This window comes from Pithys albifrons, chromosome Z (genome assembly GCF_047495875.1).
Source record: "Pithys albifrons albifrons isolate INPA30051 chromosome Z, PitAlb_v1, whole genome shotgun sequence".
NCBI lineage: Eukaryota > Metazoa > Chordata > Aves > Passeriformes > Thamnophilidae > Pithys > Pithys albifrons.
This window is the reverse complement of record NC_092497.1, coordinates 889937-910154: the sequence shown is the minus strand read 5'-3', so window position 1 is coordinate 910154 and position 20218 is coordinate 889937. Positions and strand designations below refer to the sequence as shown.

At 49.0% G+C, this 20218-nt stretch overlaps 1 protein-coding gene across 2 annotated transcripts in view; it reads right to left on the bottom strand.

Annotated features, from left to right (window-relative positions):
- Nucleotides 1-745: 745 nt before the first annotated feature.
- SMAD4 (SMAD family member 4) overlaps nt 746-20218 on the bottom strand; it is a 56539-nt gene continuing 37066 nt past the window's right edge. For both annotated transcript variants that reach the window (XM_071581438.1, XM_071581439.1), the window contains 4 exons: nt 19013-19196; nt 13466-13634; nt 9516-9654; nt 746-3729 (listed from right to left, as the gene is read on the bottom strand). In XM_071581438.1, the coding sequence (XP_071437539.1) occupies nt 3518-3729; nt 9516-9654; nt 13466-13634; nt 19013-19196 (704 nt within the window). In that variant the 3' untranslated portion in view covers nt 746-3517. The remainder of the gene's footprint in view (nt 3730-9515; nt 9655-13465; nt 13635-19012; nt 19197-20218) is intronic.

Sequence of the window (20218 nt, the reverse complement as noted above, 5' to 3'; positions counted from 1 at the left end):
ATGGGTTTTATTGAGAAACTGAGTAGGGAGAGAAGCAATTCCTGCTCCCTCCTCATGTCCCAAAAATAAAGATCCCCCAGGATGGGTTTTATTGGGAAACTGAGTAGGGAGAGAAGCAATTCCTGCTCCTCATGCCCCAAAAATAAAGATCCCCCAGGATGTGTTTGAGAAACTGAGTAGGGAAAGAAGCAATTCCTGCTCCTTCCTCGTGTCCCACCAAATAACCAAAAATAAAGATCCCCCAGGATGGGTTTTATTGAGAAACTGAGTAGGGAGAGAAGCAATTCCTGCTCCTCATGTCCCAAAAATAAAGATCCCCCAGGATGTGTTTTATTGAGAAAATGTGAGTAAGGAGAGAAGCAATTCCTGCTCCCTCCTCATGCCCCATAAATAACCAAAAATAAAGATCCCCAGGATGGGTTTTATTGAGAAACTGAGAAGCAATTCCTGCTCCTCATGCCCCAAAAATAACCAAAGATAAAGATCCCCCAGGATGTGTTTTATTGGGAAACTTTGAGTAGGGAGAGAAGCAATTCCTGCTCCTTCCTCATGTCCCAAAAATAACCAAAGATAAAGATCCCCAGGATGGGTTTTATTGAGAAAATGTGAAAATAAGGAAAGTTGGAGTTGCTTCCTGGGAAGTTCAACCAACAAAACCTCCTGCCACTCTTGGCTCTGCTGTCCCTGCAGAGGGGGGGAATCCACCAAGGGTTTCAAGGTGCAGAATTGCATGAGAGAAGCGAGATAAATTTATAAAAATCAGGCTTTCCATCCTTTTTATTTATACTATCAGCTAGAGAGGAAGCATAACTGTTGTATCTGCCATACAGTGATACTTTTTGCATCTTTTTCTACTATAAATGGTCTATACAAAGTCATTGCCAGTTGAGATACGGTCACTGATGGCATAAAAAGGGCTTCAAATAACCAAGAGGGATAAAAACAGGTTTGCCATCTTGCCCTGAGTGGAAATGGTGAACAGACACAAAAAACTGGATCCCTAATACTGATGTGTCGTGGCATGTGGAAGTAACAAAGAGTCAGGCAAAATTTCTTGGAAAATACCTGCTGAGTTTTACTTGAGTCATTGAACCAGTAGCAAATTAAGAAAATAAGTTGCTGCCATTCAGGTGCTCATTATGTAATTTCAGTGGTGACTTTGCAGACTGGGTATTCCACATCACACCTAAACTGAGTGCCAGCACTGGCAGTTTCCATTTCCTTTAGTGTTCCAAAACTCACGTGTCTATAGAAATAAAAATCTAAGGTATCTTTGTCTCAAAAACTAGCAAAGTTTTTAATCGTGCCAACAATCTGTGTCTCATCCCCTCCTTTTTATGTTTTTTTTTTTTTTTGGCAGCTTCTAGGCTTTAACCTGGAAAAAATCATTGATAAAATAAAGAAATCTTCTGTCAACTGCTAATCCCTAAACAGAACATCACAAATCAGCTGGAACTTTAGAGGCCCTATAAGGTAAATGTTTGCCACTATTAGAAGGAATTTTCAGATATAAATATATATATATAATATATATTCTGCATACAAAAGGCTCCTGTGGAGTTTATTATCACCAAGGTGCCACCATAGAGAAGGAAAAGTTTCAAAGGGAAAAAACAAACAAACAATCCCAATACTGTGAGGTCTCTGCAGGGTGTTCACCTCTCACTTCAGAGTCCTGAATTAAGGACCTTAAAATTCTGAGACCAACTCGGACTGTGAGGTCTCTTCACCTCTCCCTTTAGAGCCCTGAATTAAGAACCAATAAATCCTGAAACCAACTTGGACTGTGGGGTCTCTGCAGGGTGTTCACCTCTCCCTTCAGAGTCCTGAATTAAGGACCATGAAGTTCTGAAACCAACTTGGACTGTGAGGTCTCTTCACCTCTCCCTTCAGAGCCCAGGTTAAGGACCTTAAAGTTCTGAGACCAACCTGGACTGTGAGGTCTCTTCACCTCTCCCTTCACAGTTCTGAATTAAGAGCCATGAAGTTCTGAGACCAACTTGGACTGTGAGGTCTCTTCACCTCACCCTTCAGAGCCCTGAATTAAGAACCAATAAATTCTGAAACCAACTTGGACTGTGAGGTCTCTGCAGGGTGTTCACCTCTCCCTTCAGAGCCCAGATTAAGGACCTTAAAGTTCTGAGACCAACCTGGACTGTGAGGTCTCTGCAGGGCCTTCACCTCTCCCTTCAGAGCCCAGGTTAAGGACCTTAAAGTTCTGAGACCAACTTGGACTGTGAGGTCTCTTCACCTCACTCTTTAGAGCCCAGATTAAGGACCATGAAGTTCTGAGACCAACTTGGACTGTGAGGTCTCTGCAGGGTGTTCACCTCTCACTTCAGAGCCCTGAATTAAGGACCATGAAGTTCTGAGACCAACTTGGACTGTGAGGTCTCTGCAGGGAGACCTCACCCTTTAAGCCCAGATTAAGGACCATGAAGTTCTGAAACCAACTTGGACTGTGAGGTCTCTTCACCTCACTCTTTAGAGCCCAGATTAAGGACCATGAAGTTCTGAGATCAACTTGGACTGTGAGGTCTCTGCAGGGTGTTCACCTCACCCTTCAGAGCCCAGATTAAGGACCTTAAAGTTCTGAGACCAACTTGGACTGTGAGGTCTCTTCACCTCTCCCTTTAGAGCCCTGAATTAAGAACCAATAAATTCTGAAACCAACTTGGACTGTGAGGTCTCTGCAGGGTGTTCACCTCTCCCTTTAGGGCCCAGATTAAGGACCTTAAAGTTCTGAGACCAACTTGGACTGTGAGGTCTCTTCACCTCTCCCTTCAGAGCCCAGGTTAAGGACCTTAAAGTTCTGAGACCAACCTGGACTGTGAGGTCTCTGCAGGGCCTTCACCTCTCCCTTCACAGTTCTGAATTAAGGACCATGAAGTTCTGAAACCAACTTGGACTGTGAGGTCTCTGCAGGGTGTTCACCTCACCCTTTAAGCCCAGATTAAGGACCTTAAAGTTCTGAGACCAACTTGGACTGTGAGGTCTCTGCAGGGAGACCTCACCCTTTAAGCCCAGATTAAGGACCATGAAGTTCTGAGACCAACTGGGACTGTGAGGTCTCTGCAGGGTGTTCATCTCTAACTTCAGAGCCCTGAATTAAGGACCTTAAAGTTCTAAAACCAACTTGGACTGTGAGGTCTCTGCAGGGTGTTCACCTCTCCCTTCAAAGCCCAGATTAAGGACCATGAAGTTCTGAAACCAACTTGGACTGTGAGGTCTCTTCACCTCACCCTTTAGAGCCCAGATTAAGGACCTTAAAGTTCTGAGACCAACTTGGACTGTGGGGTCTCTTCACCTCACCCTTTAAGCCCAGATTAAGGACCATGAAGTTCTGAAACCAACTTGAACCCCAAACATTCCTCATGATCGGTTCCTTTCAGCTGAGAGCAAGGCGGCAAACACATTTTTAAAACCCGGTTTTAGGAGGTTAAGCAGAACAGAAGTAAAATATATCTTGAGGTTATGAACAGAAGGGTATTTTACACTCCCTCTCACCGCCCGGGGGTCAGTCCAGAGGCTGCGGGTCTGCGATGGGCATGGTGTGCAGCACCTCGTCCAGCAGCTGCAGGGCACGGTGTAGGTGGATCTCGATCCAGCAGGGAGTCTCCTTGATGCTCTGCCTCGGGTAGTCGGGTCCCCAGCCCTTGACAAAGCTCATCCTGAGGATGCAGAGGCGGCGAAGGTCGTCCACGCCGATCCCCGCGGCCGCAGACAGACCTGCACACAGAGGGGCAGGGCAGATGAGGGTCTGTGGGGTGATGGCCCCTCTGATAAGGCCTGGTGGGCTGAAGGAGATGCCTCAGCCCCTGGAGAGATGCTCCAGTAGCTCATGGTTTGGACAGGTGTACCCTCTGCTGGGTTAAGAGCTGGCTGGAGGGCCCAGAGAGTGCTGGTGAACGGGGCTGTGTCCAGCTGGTCACCAGTGGTGTCCCCCAGGGGTCAGTGTTGGGTCCAGTCCTGTTTAACATCTTTACTGATGATTTAGATGAGGGGATTGAGTCCATCATCAGCAAATTTGCTGATGACACCAAGTAGGGAGGGACTGTCGACCTGCTGGAAGGCAGGAGGGCTCTGCAGAGGGATCTGGAGACTCTGGAGGGATCTATAGAGGGATCTGGACAGGCTGGAGGAATCTGGAGAAAGATCTGGACATGGTGGAAGGCAGGAGGGCTCTGCAGAGGGGTCTGGATAGACCTGAGAGACCTGGAGAAGGACCTGGACTTGTAGGAAGGCAGGAGGGCTCTGCAGAGGGATCTGGATAGACTGGAGAGATGGGCTGATTCCAGTGGGATGGAGTTCAACAAGGCCAAGTGCAGGTCCTGCCCTTTGCCCACCCCAACCCCTGCAGCGCTCCAGGCTGGGCACAGAGTGGCTGGAGAGCAGCCAGGCAGAGGGACCTGGGGGGACTGAGGGACAGGAAGCTCAACAGGAGCCACCAGTGTGCCCAGGTGGCCAAGAAGGCCAAGGGGATCCTGGCCTGGATCCAAACTAGCGTGGCCAGCAGGCCCAGGGCAGTGACCCTTCCCCTGGACTCTGCCTTGGGGAGGCCACACCTTGAGTGTTGTGTTCAGTTCTGGGCCCCTCAGTTGAGGAAAGAGATTGAGGGGCTGGAGCGGGGCCAGAGAAGAGCAACGAGGCTGGAGAAGGGACTGGAGCACAAGTGCTGTGGGGAGAGGCTGAGGGAGCTGGGGGTGTTCAGCCTGGAGAAGAGGAGGCTCAGAGGTGACCTCAGCACTGTCTGGAACTGCCTGAAGGGAAGTTCTGGCCAGGTGGGGGTTGGTCTCTTCTCCCAGGCACTCAGCAATAGGACAAGGGGGCACGATGGGCTCAAGTTCTGCCAGGGGAAATTGAAGTTGGAGAGCAGAAAAAACTTCTTTGCAGAGAGAGTGCTCAGGCATTGGAATGGGCTGCCCAGAGAGGGGGTGGATTCCCCATCCCTGGAGGTTTTTCAGCTGAGCTTGGCCGTGGCACTGAGTGCCATGATCTGGTAAAGGGACTGGAGTTGGACCAAGGGTTGGACTCGATGATCTTGGAGGTCTTTTCCAACCCAATCCATTCTGTGATTCCATAATTCTATGACAAAGGCTTTCAAAGTGGTAAGATTAAACCCCCATAGCCCCCCAGAGATGCTCACACACCCCCTATAGAATCCCACAGACCCCCCATAGACCCCCTAGAGATGCTCATAGACCCCCATACACCTCATAGACCCTCACACACCCCTATAGATCCCCAATAGACCCCCATGGATCTCACAGACCCTCATACACCCCTATAGACCCTCATGGACCCCCCACAGATCCTCACACACCCCTATAGACCCCCTATGGACCCGTCACAGACCCCCCACAGAACCCCCCCAGATCCTCACACACCCCTATAGATCCCCTATAGACCCCCTATGGACCCCCCACAGACCCCCCATAGAACCCCACAGACCCTCACACACCCCTATAGATCCCCTATAGACCCCCATGGACCCCTCATAGCCCCCCATAGAACCCCACAGACCCTCACACACCCCTATAGATCATAGAATAGAATCATAGAAAGGATTGGGTTGGAAAAGCCCTCTGAGATCATCAAGTCCAACCCTTGGTCCAACTCCAGTCCCTTTACCAGATCATGGCACTCAGTGCCACGGCCAAGCTCAGCTGAAAAACCTCCAGGGATGGGGAATCCACCCCCTCTCTGGGCAGCCCATTCCAATCCCTGAGCACTCTCTCTGCAAAGAATTTTTTTCTCATCTCCAACTTCAATTTATAGAACCCTGGAATGATTTGGCCTGGAAGGGACCTTAAAGCTCATCCTGTCCTGTTTGGTTTGACACCTTGAAAATGTTATGAATCCTACAACAAGTTTGCAGGTGCTGCTTAGATAAGAATGGAATTTGTCCAGAGACCTTGAGCTGGTACAGAAGCAAGAAACAAATCCTGCAGAAACTCCGTGGAGTAACATTAATATAAAGTTAAAATAAGCTGCATTAAGACTGTTTGGATCTAGCAATTTTGGGGAAATACACATTACTTGATAATTAGCTGTAGCTGTGTGATGTTGGATGGTTTGCTTGGTGTGTGCAGGTTTTAAGTTTGTGTGTAACTGTGTGAAAAAATAGTTCTGAATAAAGTCCCTCCTGAAACGTGAATATTCCTGTGCAAGTTTAGTTTAAATATTGTTAATGCAAACATAGTTCTCTCTTCTTCTGCTTCTTTTCCCTTCTCTCCACACTGTCCCACTCCTGCCATGAGCAGGGAAAACTCCCACTATTCCAGGTTGATCCAGCCTGGCCTGGGACACTTCCAGGGATCCAGAGGCAGCCACAGCTCTGTGGGACCTTAAAGATCACCCAGTCCCACCCCTACCAAGGCAGGGACACCTTCCTCTATCCCAGGTTGATCCCACCTGGCCTGGGACACTTCCAGGGATTCAGGGGCAGCCACAGCTCTGTGGGACCTTAAAGATCACCCAATCCCACCCCCTGCCATGGGCAGGGACACCTTCCTCTATCCCAGGTTGATCCCACCTGGCCTGGGACACTTCCAGGGATTCAGGGGCAGCCACAGCTTCTCTGCTCAACCTGTGCCAGGATCTCACCACCCTCACAGACAGGAATTCCTTCCTACAATCCAAACTAAACCCATCCTCTGGCACTGGGAAGCCATTCCCTGTGTCCTGTCCCTCCATCCCTTGTCCCCAGTCCCTCTCCAGCTCTCCTGGAGCCCCTTTAGGCCCTGCCAGGGGCTCTCAGGTGTCCCAGGGGCCTTCTCTTCTCCAGGCTGGACAATCCCAGCATTCCCAGACAGGAATTCCTTCCCAATGTCCCACCTAAACCATTCCCTGTGTCCTGTCCCTCCATGCCTTATCCCCAGTCCCTCTCCAGCTCTCCTGGAGCCCCTTCACCCACTGGAAGATGCTCCAAGGTCTCCTTGAAACCTTCTCTTCTCCAGGCTGGACAATCCCAGATTCCCAGCCAGGAATTCCTTCCCAATGTCCCACCTAAACCATTTCCTGTGTCCTGTTCCTCCATCCCTTGTCCCCAGTCCCTCTCCAGCTCTCCTGGAGCCCCTTTAGGCACTGGCAGGGGCTCTCAGGTGTCCCTGGAGCCTTCTCTTCTCCAGGTGAGCTCCCCCAGCTATCCCAGCCTGGCTCCAGCCCAGAGGGGCTCCAGAATCATGGAATGGTTTGGGTTAGGAAGGACCTTAAAGCTTCCACCCCCTGACATGGGCAGGGACACCTTCCACTACCCCAGGCTGCTCCAAGCCCCATCCAGCCTGGCCTTGGACACTTCCAGGGATCCAGGGGCAGCCGCAGCTTCTCTGCCCAACCTGTGCCAGGGCCTGCCCACCCTCACAAACAGCAATTCCTTCCCAATATCCCATCTAACCCTGCCCTCTGGCACTGGGAAGCCATTCCCTGTGTCCTGTCCCTCCAGGCCTTGTCCCCAGTCCCTCTCCAGCTCTCCTGGAGCCCCTTTAGGCACTGGCAGGGGCTCTCAGGTGTCCCTGGAGCCTTCTCTTCTCCAGGTGAGCCCCCTCAGCTCTCCCAGCCTGGCTCCAGAATCATGGAATGGTTTGGGTTAGGAGGGACCTTAAAGCTTCCACCCCCTGCCATGGGCAGGGACACCTTCCACCAGCCCAGGTTATTCCAGCCTGGCCTTGGACACTTCCAGGGATCCAGGAACAGCCACAGCTTCTCTGCCCAACCTGTGCCAGGGCCTGCCCACCCTCCCAGCCTAAAATTCCTTCCCAATATCCCCCCTAAACCCACATAAATCAGAAGGGCTGAACCCCAAAAGCCTCACAATGCATGTCAAGCTTATTTAGGAGGTAAGAGTCACAAAATACTGATTTTCTTGAGGTTTGCCAAATGCTGCACTTTTGGGGTGAGAACTCAGACCAGGGAGCTGGATGAGCAAATCACTACTCACAGTTAGTAAAATAAAAAGATAATACAGCTGGAAAACTCCAGTTCACAAATAAAAGCAAAAAAAAAACAACATTAAATTGCCTCCAACAATTTGTAGGACAACTGGAAAGAGCCACGTGGCAATAAAAGGAATCAGGAAAACACCATGGCCCATAAAGCAGATTGAGATATTGAATGTACTCACACCTTTAAAAGGACTTTAGGAACAATTTCAAGGCTCTAGAAAGTAAGAACTAAGAAAATGTCAGCCCAGAATAATTAATAAAATAAAGAGAAAAACATTCTCAGTTTCTTCCTCAAGAATCTGAAGTTTTCCTACGCCCAGTCAATGATTTTTTTGTTGCCTGTTGCTTTGAGTAACGTTTTTATGAGCTGAGGTATCAAAGATCATTGGTCTGATACCAAAGATCATTTGGTAATCAAGGATTTTTTGGTTTAAATCTGTTGAAATCAACAGTGTTGTGATATCTGACATGTTTTGACATATTTTTGGTTGTGTTTTGGTACAGTAAAAAGCCACTTCCACACCCAACACTCCCTGGAGGCTGCAGAGGGAAAAGTGGAGTGTGGAGCAGGGAGAGAGGGAAGGGAAAGGGGAGAGAGGGAAGGGAAAGGGGAGAGAGGGAAGGGAAAGGGGAGAGAGGGAAGGGAAAGGGGAGAGAGGGAAGGGAAAGGGGAGAGAGGGAAGGGAAAGGGGAGAGAGGGAAGGGGAAGGGGAGAGAGGGAAGGGGAAGGGGAGAGAGGGAAGGGAAAGGGGAGAGAGGGAAGGGAAAGGGGAGAGAGGGAAGGGAAAGGGGAGAGAGGGAAGGGAAAGGGGAGAGAGGGAAGGGAAAGGGGAGAGAGGGAAGGGAAAGGGGAGAGAGGGAAGGGAAAGGGGAGAGAGGGAAGGGAAAGGGGAGAGAGGGAAGGGAAAGGGGAGAGAGGGAAGGGAAAGGGGAGAGAGGGAAGGGAAAGGGGAGAGAGGGAAGGGGAAGGGGAGAGAGGGAAGGGAAAGGGGAGAGAGGGAAGGGAAAGGGGAGAGGGGGAAGGGAAAGGGGAGAGGGGGAAGGGAAAGGGGAGAGGGGGAAGGGAAAGGGGAGAGAGGGAAGGGAAAGGGGAGAGAGGGAAGGGAAAGGGGAGAGAGGGAAGGGGAAGGGGAGAGAGGGAAGGGGAAGGGGAGAGAGGGAAGGGAAAGGGGAGAGAGGGAAGGAAAAGGGGAGAGAGGGAAGGGGAAGGGGAGAGAGGGAAGGGAAAGGGGAGAGAGGGAAGGGGAAGGGGAGAGAGGGAAGGGAAAGGGGAGAGAGGGAAGGGAAAGGGGAGAGAGGGAAGGGAAAGGGGAGAGAGGGAAGGAAAAGGGGAGAGAGGGAAGGAAAAGGGGACAGAGGGAAGGAAAAGGGGACAGAGGGAAGGACAGTGGGGCAGAGGGAAGGACAGTGGGACAGAGGGAAGGACAGTGGGACAGAGGGAATGCAAACAGAGATACCACGAGGCCAACCCTGCCCCAGCTCACCCTGACCCTGCTCTCCCCTCCTTGCTGTCACCTCTGTGATGCTGCACTTTGTTTCCAAGGAAGGTAAAAAAGCTGCTGGAGTACTTACTGATGGCTGGGGCGATTCCCCCCACGGATCCTGGCCCAGGGATGTTCCCTGCCACAGCTGCAGCCTGAGCAGCAGCAGCAGCCTGGGCAGTGGCAGCTTGTTGCTGCATCTGGCGGTGGCACTGGCGCAGGTCAAACACCTAAAACAGGAATTAAAACGTTGAATTCATTAAAATTTGCCAAAATCAGAGAAGGAAAGGACTCCTCAATCCCCTTCCCTGACCCTTCTGCTCTCCCAAATTCTGCAGCCTCAACACACACTTGGGAAAGGCAAAGAAAGTTTGATTTCTAACAGGAATAATGTTGTAAAGCTGATCCTTGGAAATTCAGGATGTCACACCAGAACCTGCCTCAAGCATCACCTGGTGTGGGACTGACTCAGGATCACAGCCTGATTAACTTCCAACCTTTCAGCCACACCCCTGGATTTCCAGGAAACAGGCACAGAAATCTGAAGCACTTCAACTCACACTTGTACAGAATTTATAAATAATTCCCCAAGTTTTCTTGTTTTGGAGGAGAAAAAAGAGACAACCCATGCTAAAAACGTGAGCAGCACTGAATTTAAACCCAAAAATACAAAAAAATTCTGTTGGGATTGTGATGAAACACAAAATTAGTTACTCTTGTGGCACCCAGATGACATTTCCAGTTTTAAGAGTCACTTTAAGTGGAATTTTTAGAGTTTTCCAAACATCAAATACATCAAATTTCACCCTGAGTTCTTCCTTCTTAACACTTTCAAGGACCAAACCAACCCATTTCCCCCCAGTTTTCACCTTCCTAACATTTCTAAGCACCAAACACATCCCATTTCCCCCCAATACATCCCATTTCCTCCAAATACATTCCATTTCCCCCCCAGTTTTTGCCTTCCAAGGACAAAATACATCCCATTTCCCCCTAGTTTTTCCTTCCTAACATTCCCAAGCACCAAATCCATCCCACTTCCCCCCTAATCCATCCCATTTCCCCCCAATTTTTGACTTCCTCACATTTCCAAGGACCAAACACATCCCATCTCCCTCCAAATCCTTCCCATTTCCCCCCAAATCCGTCCCATTTCCCCCCAAATCCTTCCCATTTCCCCCCAGTTTTTGCCTTCCAAGCACCAAACACATCCCATTTCCCCCCTAATACATCACATTTCCCCCCAATACATCCCATTTCCCCCCAATACATCCCATTTTCCCCCAGTTTTCGCCTTCCTAACATTCCCAAGCACCAAACACATCCCATTTCCCCCTTAATACATCCCATTTCCCCCCAATACATCCCATTTCCCCCCAATACATCCCATTTCCCCCCAGTTTTCACCTTCCTAACATTCCCAAGCACCAAATACATCCCATTTCCCCCCCAGTTTTTGCCTTCCAAGCACCAAATCCATCCCATTTCCCCCCAGATTTTGCCTTCCAAGCACCAAACACATCCCATTTCCCCCCAATACATCCCATTTCCCCCCAATACATCCCATTTCCCCCCAGTTTTCACCTTCCTAACATTCCCAAGCACCAAATACATCCCATTTCCCCCCCAGATTTTGCCTTCCAAGCACCAAACACATCCCATTTCCCCCCAATACATCCCATTTCCCCCCAATACATCCCATTTCCCCCAATACATCCCATTTCCCCCCCAATACATCCCATTTACCCCCAGTTTTCACCTTCCAAGCACCAAATCCATCCCATTTCCCCCCAGTTTTCACCTTCCTAACATTCCCAAGCACCAAACACATCCCATTTTCCCCCAGTTTTTGCCTTCCAAGCACCAAATACATCCCATTTCCTCCCAGTTTTTGCCTTCCTAGCGTTCCCAAGCACCAAACACATCCCATTTCCTCCCAGTTTTTGCCTTCCTAGCGTTCCCAAGCACCAAATACATCCCATTTCCTCCCAGTTTTTGCCTTCCTAGCGTTCCCAAGCACCAAACACATCCCATTTCCTCCCAGTTTTTGCCTTCCTAATGTTCCCAAGGACCAAACACATCCCATTTCCCCCCAGTTTTTGCCTTCCTAATGTTCCCAAGGACCAAACACATCCCATTTCCCCCCCAAACACATCCCATTTCCCCCCTACTACATCCCATTTCCCCACAGATTTTGCCTTCCAACCACCAAACACATCCCATTTCCCCCCCAATATTTTCTTTCCTAACATTTCCAAGGATCAAACACATCCCATTCCCCCACAATCCATCCCATTTCCCCCCAGATTTTGCCTTCCAAGCACCAAACACATCCCATTTCCCCCCAGTATATCCCATTTCCCCCCAGTTTTCACCTTCCTAACATTCCCAACCACCAAACACATCCCATTTCCCCCCAGTTTTCACCTTCCAAGCACCAAACACATCCCATTTCCCCCAATACATCCCATTTCCCCCCAGTTTTCACCTTCCAAGCACCAAATACCCCCCATTTCCCCCCAGTATATCCCATTTCCCCCCAGTTTTCACCTTCCTAACATTCCCAAGCACCAAACACATCCCATTTCCCCCAATACATCCCATTTCCCCCCCAATACATCCCATTTCCCCCCAGTTTTCACCTTCCTAACATTCCCAAGCACCAAATCCATCCCATTTCCCCCCAGTTTTCACCTTCCTAACATTCCCAAGCACCAAATCCATCCCATTTCCCCCCAGTTTTCACCTTCCTAACATTCCCAAGCACCAAATACATCCCATTTACCCCCAGTTTTTGCCTTCCTAATGTTCCCAAGCACCAAACACATCCCATTTCCCCCCCAATATTTTCTTTCCTAACATTTCCAAGGACCAAACACATCCCATTTCCCCCAATCCATCCCATTTCCCCCCAGTTTTCACCTTCCAAGCACCAAATACATCCCATTTCCCCCCTAATACATCCCATTTCCCCCCAGTTTTCACCTTCCTAACGTTCCCAAGCACCAAACACATCCCATTTCCCCCCAATACATCCCATTTCCCCCCAATACATCCCATTTCCCCCCAGTTTTCACCTTCCTAACATTCCCAAGCACCAAATACATCCCATTTCCCCCCAGTTTTCACCTTCCTAACATTCCCAAGCACCAAATACATCCCATTTCCCCCCAGTTTTTGCCTTCCAAGCACCAAATACATCCCATTTCCCCCCAGTTTTTGCCTTCCTAATGTTCCCAAGGACCAAACACATCCCATTCCCCCCCCAATATTTTCTTTCCTAACATTTCCAAGGACCAAACACATCCCATTCCCCCCAAATACATCCCATTTCCCCCCAGTTTTCACCTTCCAAGCACCAAACACATCCCATTTCCCCCCAATACATCCCATTTCCCCCCAGTTTTCACCTTCCAAGCACCAAACACATCCCATTTCCCCCAATACATCCCATTTCCCCCCAGTTTTCACCTTCCTAACATTCCCAAGCACCAAATACATCCCATTTCCCCCAATACATCCCATTTCCCCCCCAATACATCCCATTTACCCCCAGATTTCACCTTCCAAGCACCAAATACATCCCATTTCCCCCCAGTTTTCACCTTCCTAACATTCCCAAGCACCAAATACATCCCATTTCCCCCCAGTTTTTGCCTTCCTAATGTTCCCAAGGACCAAACACATCCCATTTCCCCCCCAATACATCCCATTTCCCCACAGATTTTGCCTTCCAACCACCAAACACATCCCATTTCCCCCCCAATATTTTCTTTCCTAACATTTCCAAGGATCAAACACATCCCATTCCCCCACAATCCATCCCATTTCCCCCCAGATTTTGCCTTCCAAGCACCAAACACATCCCATTCCCCCACAATCCATCCCATTTCCCCCCAGTTTTCACCTTCCAAGCACCAAATACCCCCCATTTCCCCCCAGTACATCCCATTTTCCCCCCAGTTTTCACCTTCCTAACATCACCAACCACCAAACACATCCCATTTCCCCCCAGTTTCCCCCTGGGGGTCTCAGACCCACCTTTATGTAAGCACTTGGGTAGATCTTGTGCACGGCATCCCCGGGGGCACGTCCTGCCTCCCTGTCCAGGTAGTAGCTCTGGACGAACACGGCGTGGTCGCTGAGGCACCGAACCCACACGTCCCCCTCTCCTTTGCACTCCAGCTGCACCCCCTTCCCGATGTGCAACCTGGGCAGGGACAGACAGACACGGCCAGTGGCTCACTGGGATGGGTTAACGGGAAACTGGGGGAGAAATGGGATGGGTTAAAGGGAAACTGGGGGAGAAATGGGATGGGTTAAAGGGAAACTGGGGGAGAAATGGGATGGGTTAAAGGGAAACTGGGGGAGAAATGGGATGGGTTAACGGGAAACTGGGGGAGAAATGGGATGGGTTAAAGGGAAACTGGGGGAGAAATGGGATGGGTTAAAGGGAAACTGGGGGAGAAATGGGATGGGTTAAAGGGAAACTGGGGGAGAAATGGGATGGGTTAAAGGGAAACTGGGGGAGAAATGGGATGGGTTAAAGGGAAACTGGGGGAGAAATGGGATGGGTTAAAGGGAAACTGGGGGAGAAATGGGATGGGTTAAAGGGAAACTGGGGGAGAAATGGGATGGGTTAAAGGGAAACTGGGGGAGAAATGGGATGGGTTAAAGGGAAACTGGGGGAGAAATGGGATGGGTTAAAGGGAAACTGGGGGAGAAATGGGATGGGTTAAAGGGAAACTGGGGGAGAAATGGGATGGGTTAAAGGGAAACTGGGGGAGAAATGGGATGGGTTAAAGGGAAACTGGGGGAGAAATGGGATGGGTTAAAGGGAAACTGGGGGAGAAATGGGATGGGTTAAAGGGAAACTGGGGGAGAAATGGGATGGGTTAAAGGGAAACTGGGGGAGAAATGGGATGGGTTAAAGGGAAACTGGGGGAGAAATGGGATGGGTTAAAGGGAAACTGGGGGAGAAATGGGATGGGTTAAAGGGAAACTGGGGGAGAAATGGGATGGGTTAAAGGGAAACTGGGGGAGAAATGGGATGGGTTAAAGGGAAACTGGGGGAGAAATGGGATGGGTTAAAGGGAAACTGGGGGAGAAATGGGATGGGTTAAAGGGAAACTGGGGGAGAAATGGGATGGGTTAAAGGGAAACTGGGGGAGAAATGGGATGGGTTAAAGGGAAACTGGGGGAGAAATGGGATGGGTTAAAGGGAAACTGGGGGAGAAATGGGATGGGTTAAAGGGAAACTGGGGGAGAAATGGGATGGGTTAAAGGGAAACCAGTGGGAGAAATGGGATGGGTTAAAGGGAAACTGGGGGAGAAATGGGATGGGTTAAAGGGAAACCAGTGGGAGAAATGGGATGGGTTAAAGGGAAACTGGGGGAGAAATGGGATGGGTTAAAGGGAAACTGGGGGAGAAATGGGATGGGTTAAAGGGAAACTGGGGGAGAAATGGGATGGGTTAAAGGGAAACTGGGGGAGAAATGGGATGGGTTAAAGGGAAACTGGGGGAGAAATGGGATGGGTTAAAGGGAAACCGTGGGAGAAATGGGATGGGTTAAAGGGAAACTGGGGGAGAAATGGGATGGGTTAAAGGGAAACTGGGGGAGAAATGGGATGGGTTAAAGGGAAACTGGGGGAGAAATGGGATGGGTTAAAGGGAAACTGGGGGAGAAATGGGATGGGTTAAAGGGAAACTGGGGGAGAAATGGGATGGGTTAAAGGGAAACTGGGGGAGAAATGGGATGGGTTAAAGGGAAACTGGGGGAGAAATGGGATGGGTTAAAGGGAAACTGGGGGAGAAATGGGATGGGTTAAAGGGAAACTGGGGGAGAAATGGGATGGGTTAAAGGGAAACTGGGGGAGAAATGGGATGGGTTAAAGGGAAACTGGGGGAGAAATGGGATGGGTTAAAGGGAAACTGGGGGAGAAATGGGATGGGTTAAAGGGAAACTGGGGGAGAAATGGGATGGGTTAAAGGGAAACTGGGGGAGAAATGGGATGGGTTAAAGGGAAACTGGGGGAGAAATGGGATGGGTTAAAGGGAAACTGGGGGAGAAATGGGATGGGTTAAAGGGAAACTGGGGGAGAAATGGGATGGGTTAAAGGGAAACTGGGGGAGAAATGGGATGGGTTAAAGGGAAACTGGGGGAGAAATGGGATGGGTTAAAGGGAAACCAGTGGGAGAAATGAACTCAACACAAAAGAGATTATAAGTCAGAGTTACAATTTAATAACAATATTACAATAAATGCAATGGCACAAAGAGAAATTGGGTTTAACCCCCAAGCCCAGCAGTGTAACCCACCCCCTGGGGCACAAACACAGGGGGGTTTGGTGGCCCCTGTGCTGAGCCCCACGTGGTTCCCCAGAGTCCAAAGGAAAAGGAAGGGACAAACCTGTTGGTGCAGATGATGGCACAGTCTGGTGGAGAGTGGTGGGCTCCTCCTGTCCAGGTTCTGCTCCTCCTCTGGATCCAATGAGTGGTCCCCCAAGTCCCCAAACCCCCAGATTCTCTCCCCTCAGGCCCAGGTGGGAGCCCCCAGTGCCTCCCCCAGGGCAGGGAGTTCCACCCTGGGGGATCTGACTCTGGCAGTCAGGGGGGATTTTGGAATGGTTGGTGGCCCCTGAGCAGAGCTGAGCCCTCAGGTGGGTGTGGAGGTGCCAAGGAGTCCCTGCAGGGCAGTTCTCCCAGCTCCTCTGCCAGGCTTCTTTCCCAGCCAGCTCCCAGCCCGAGGGCTCAGGTGTGCCCTGGGCAGCTGCTGCCAATGGGCCATTGGGAACAGTTGTGGGCAATGAATGGAGGGTTTAGAATGCACAGCTTTGGTCACCCCCACACAGGGATAAACTGGTCCCACCTGCTGGACTGGGACACACACAGGAGCAGCTCCCCAGCACACACTCACCTGTGGGACCTTGGTCTTCACTGCTCTCACACCTGGATGTGACATCGTGGTTGTTATTCCAGGTAAGTCAGTGTGTGCTCTGAGTTAAGAAACAATCAAATCCAATAGAATAGGACAGAATTCTTCCTTTTATTCAGCTCTGGGAATATGGGGGATAATTCCATGAAAGATGTTCCATGAGATTTTTGTGTTTCCAGGACAGAATTCTTCCTTTTATTCAGCTCTGGGAATATGGGGATAAACCCACCAAAGATGCTCAACCAGACCTTTGTGTTTCCAGGTTTATATAATTAGTTATAGCTGGTAACCCCTCCCCAAAATTAAGTTAAATATCCTTATTTAGGGTGACTTTAACAGCCCTGATGGGCTGCTCTGATCTCTGTATTTCCTTTTAACTAAACACTGTTACAGCTTCAAGCTCAACCCAGACAGGTGTGATGGTTTAGCTAAACTCAACTTAAGCCAAACCCACCACAAGAGGTTTTCTGGTTTAATTTGTACAGCTCAGCCTTTAATCTAAACAGGGGTTTGGTTTATTTCTTAGAATTCAGCTTAAAATGAATTTTCTTAAAATTCAGCTTAAAATGAATTTTCTAAAAATTCAGCTTAAAATTTCTTAAAATTCAGCTTAAAATAAATTTTCTAAAAATTCAGCTTAAAATAAATTTTCTAAAAATTCAGCTTAAATTTTCTTAAAATTCAGCTTAAAATTTCTTAAAATTCAGCTTAAAATAAATTTTCTGAAAATTCAGCTTAAAATAAATTTTCTGAAAATTCAGCTTAAAATTTCTTAAAATTCAGTTTAAAATGAATTTTCTTAAAATTCAGTTTAAAATTTCTTAAAATTCAGCTTAAAATGAATTTTCTAAAAATTCAGCTTAAAATAAATTTTCTTAAAATTCAGATAAAATAAATTTTCTTAAAATTCAGCTTGAAATTTCTTAAAATTCAGCTTAAAATGAATTTTCTTAAAATTCAGCTTAAAATTTCTTAAAATTCAGAGTTAAGTTCCTCTTTGTCTAAAGCTGTGCAGGGTTAAGAGAACTGACACACTAAGGCCCAAGCTGAAATAAAAAATTAATATAAAATACTAAATACTGATTATAAATTAGTAAAGACCATTATGATTTTATGGAGAAGGGATAAAATCCTTTTTCTTGACGAGCCCCTGAATCAACTTACATAAATCTGTAGAGTGAAAACCCCTCTGTGATGTCGTGTAAAGGTTTATGGGAAACACAGAATGCAGGACCAGAAACACCTGATTAGGAACCACCAACTCCCAGTACAGAGCTGGGACACCAGACTGGTTCAGAAGTGTCAAGTCCCACAGGTATTTTTTTTAAAGAAAAGTCATTCAAGAACAGCTCTTTGAAAGGAGAAGGAAGAAAATGCCTCCAGAAATGTCACAATGTGACAATCAGAATGTTGTGTTGCTGCAGTGTGATCCAAACAAGCTTAAAGTGTGGCATTTTCTTCCTTCTCCTTTCCAAGAGGGGGAAGAAAAGCTGCAATATTGCTCTGGTTCTCTGTGGTTCCACATCAAAGCCCAGCGAGAAAATGAAACTCCAGCAGCCCTCTGAGAACCTCCCTGTGCTGCTCTGACAAATCCCCACACTGCAGTTCTTCTCACATCACCCTGTGGTGTGGAAAGTCAACGCTCAGCCTGCACACAGAAGGGCAGGAGGTGCTGATTGTACCCAGGAAAAAGTAAAGAAAAGACAAGCAACAGCAGCCAGGCTGTGCAGGGCTTTGTCACTGTCCCAGTTGAGCAGGTGGGACCAGTTTATCCCTGTGTGGGGGTGACCAAAGCTGTCCATTCTAAACCCTCCACTCATTGCCCACAACTGTTCCCAATGGCCCATTGGCAGCAGCTGCCCAGGGCACAGCTGAGCCCTCAGGCTGGGAGCTGGCTGGGAAAGAAGCCTGGCAGAGGAGCTGGGAGAACTCCCCTCCAGGGACTCCTGGGCACCTCCACACCCACCTGAGGGCTCAGCTCTGCTCATGGGCCACCAACCATTCCAAAATCCCCCCGGACTGCCAGAGTCAGATCCCCCAGGGTGGAACTCCCTGCCCTGGGGGAGGCACTGGGGGCTCCCACCTGGGCCTGAGGGGATGGAATCTGGGGGTTTGGGGACTTGGGGATCACTCATTGGATCCAGAGGAGGAGCAGAACCTGGACAGGAGGAGCCCCCCACTCTCCACCAGACTGTGCCACCATCTGCACCAACAGGTTTGTCCCTTCCTTTTCCTTTGGACTCTGAGGAACCACGTGGGGCTCAGCACAGGGGCCACCAAACCCCCCTGTGTTTGTGCCCCAGGGGGTGGGTTACACTGCTGGGGTTGGGGGTTAAACCCAATTTCTCCTTGTGCCACTGCATTTATTGTAATATTGTTATTAAAGTGCAACTCTGACTTATAATCTCTTTGTGTTGGGTTCATTTCTCCTGCTGGTTTTCCTTCAAACCAGCACAGTCACACAGCTCCCAACCACAGAGCACCACAGGAAGGACACAGAAAGACACACTCTGAGCATCATCCACACAAACACACCATGCCTGATATTTCAACAACACACCAAAGACACAACAAAACATTATCAGAATTCCAGAGGGACTGGAACACAACAAAGACACAACAACAGGGAATTCCACAGAGCTGTGGGGGGTACCTTGCTCTCTCTATGGCTTCTGTTCTGTGCACGTTGGAAAGCTGCCCCAGGCAGAACCTGTCTCCTCCAGAGGGATCCACATATCCATCCACAGTGACAATGGGACAGCTGGAAGGGACCTTGAACGTCTCCCCGACTTGCACGTCCATCTCGAAGTACGCGATGGAGCACCAGTACTCTGGAGCTGGAGAATACACACAATTAACTACTGAAATGCACCAAAAAAGCCTAAAAATCCATTCCAGACAATCAATTAAACCTTCTGCAACTGGGTTTGTCATTAAGAAAAGTGCACATTCACATCAGCAGGTTCTGAGAGCACAGAAAAATACAACACACCAGGACAAACAGGCACTTGTTGGTTTTATTTGACCACACTTCAGTTCTAGGGGCTTTTGGAGTTAAGGGCTTACATGTTTTTGTTGAGTTCATAATTCCAGGAAGATTCTGTGAGCAATCTGCAACCCTGCAGCTTTAGCATGAAGAATAATACACATATCTATGCATGGCTGGGCTGGAAAAATTAACTCTGGCTTGAGATAGAGGAGTGATCACCTCTTAGGTGAAGTCAGAGCTCCCTGCCCTCCCTGCAAAGCAAACTGCACCTGGAAATCAGGGGAAAGACACATCAGAGATCACTTGGGTGAAGTCAGAGCTCTCCACCCTCCCTGCAAAACAAACTGCACCTGGAAATCAGGGGAAAAACACATCAGAGATCACTTGGGTGAAGTCAGAGCTCTCCACCCTCCCTGCAAAGCAAACTCCAAATGGAAATCAGGGGAAAAACACATCAGAGATCACTTGGGTGAAGTCAGAGCTCTCCACCCTCCCTGCAAAGCAAACTCCAAATGGAAATCAGGGGAAAGACACATCAGAGATCACTTGGGTGAAGTCAGAGCTCTCCACCCTCCCTGCAAAGCAAACTCCAAATGGAAATCAGAGGAAAGACACATCAGAGATCACTTGGGTGAAGTCAGAGCTCTCTGCCCTCCCTGCAAAACAAACTCCATAATGGAAATCAGAGGGAAAAACACATCAGAGATCACTTGGGTGAAGTCAGAGCTCTCTGCCCTCCCTGCAAAGCAAACTCCAAATGGAAATCAGGGGGAAAAACACATCAGAGATCACTTGGGTGAAGTCAGAGCTCCCTGCCCTCCCTGCAAAGCAAACTCCAAATGGAAATCAGGGGAAAAACACATCAGAGAT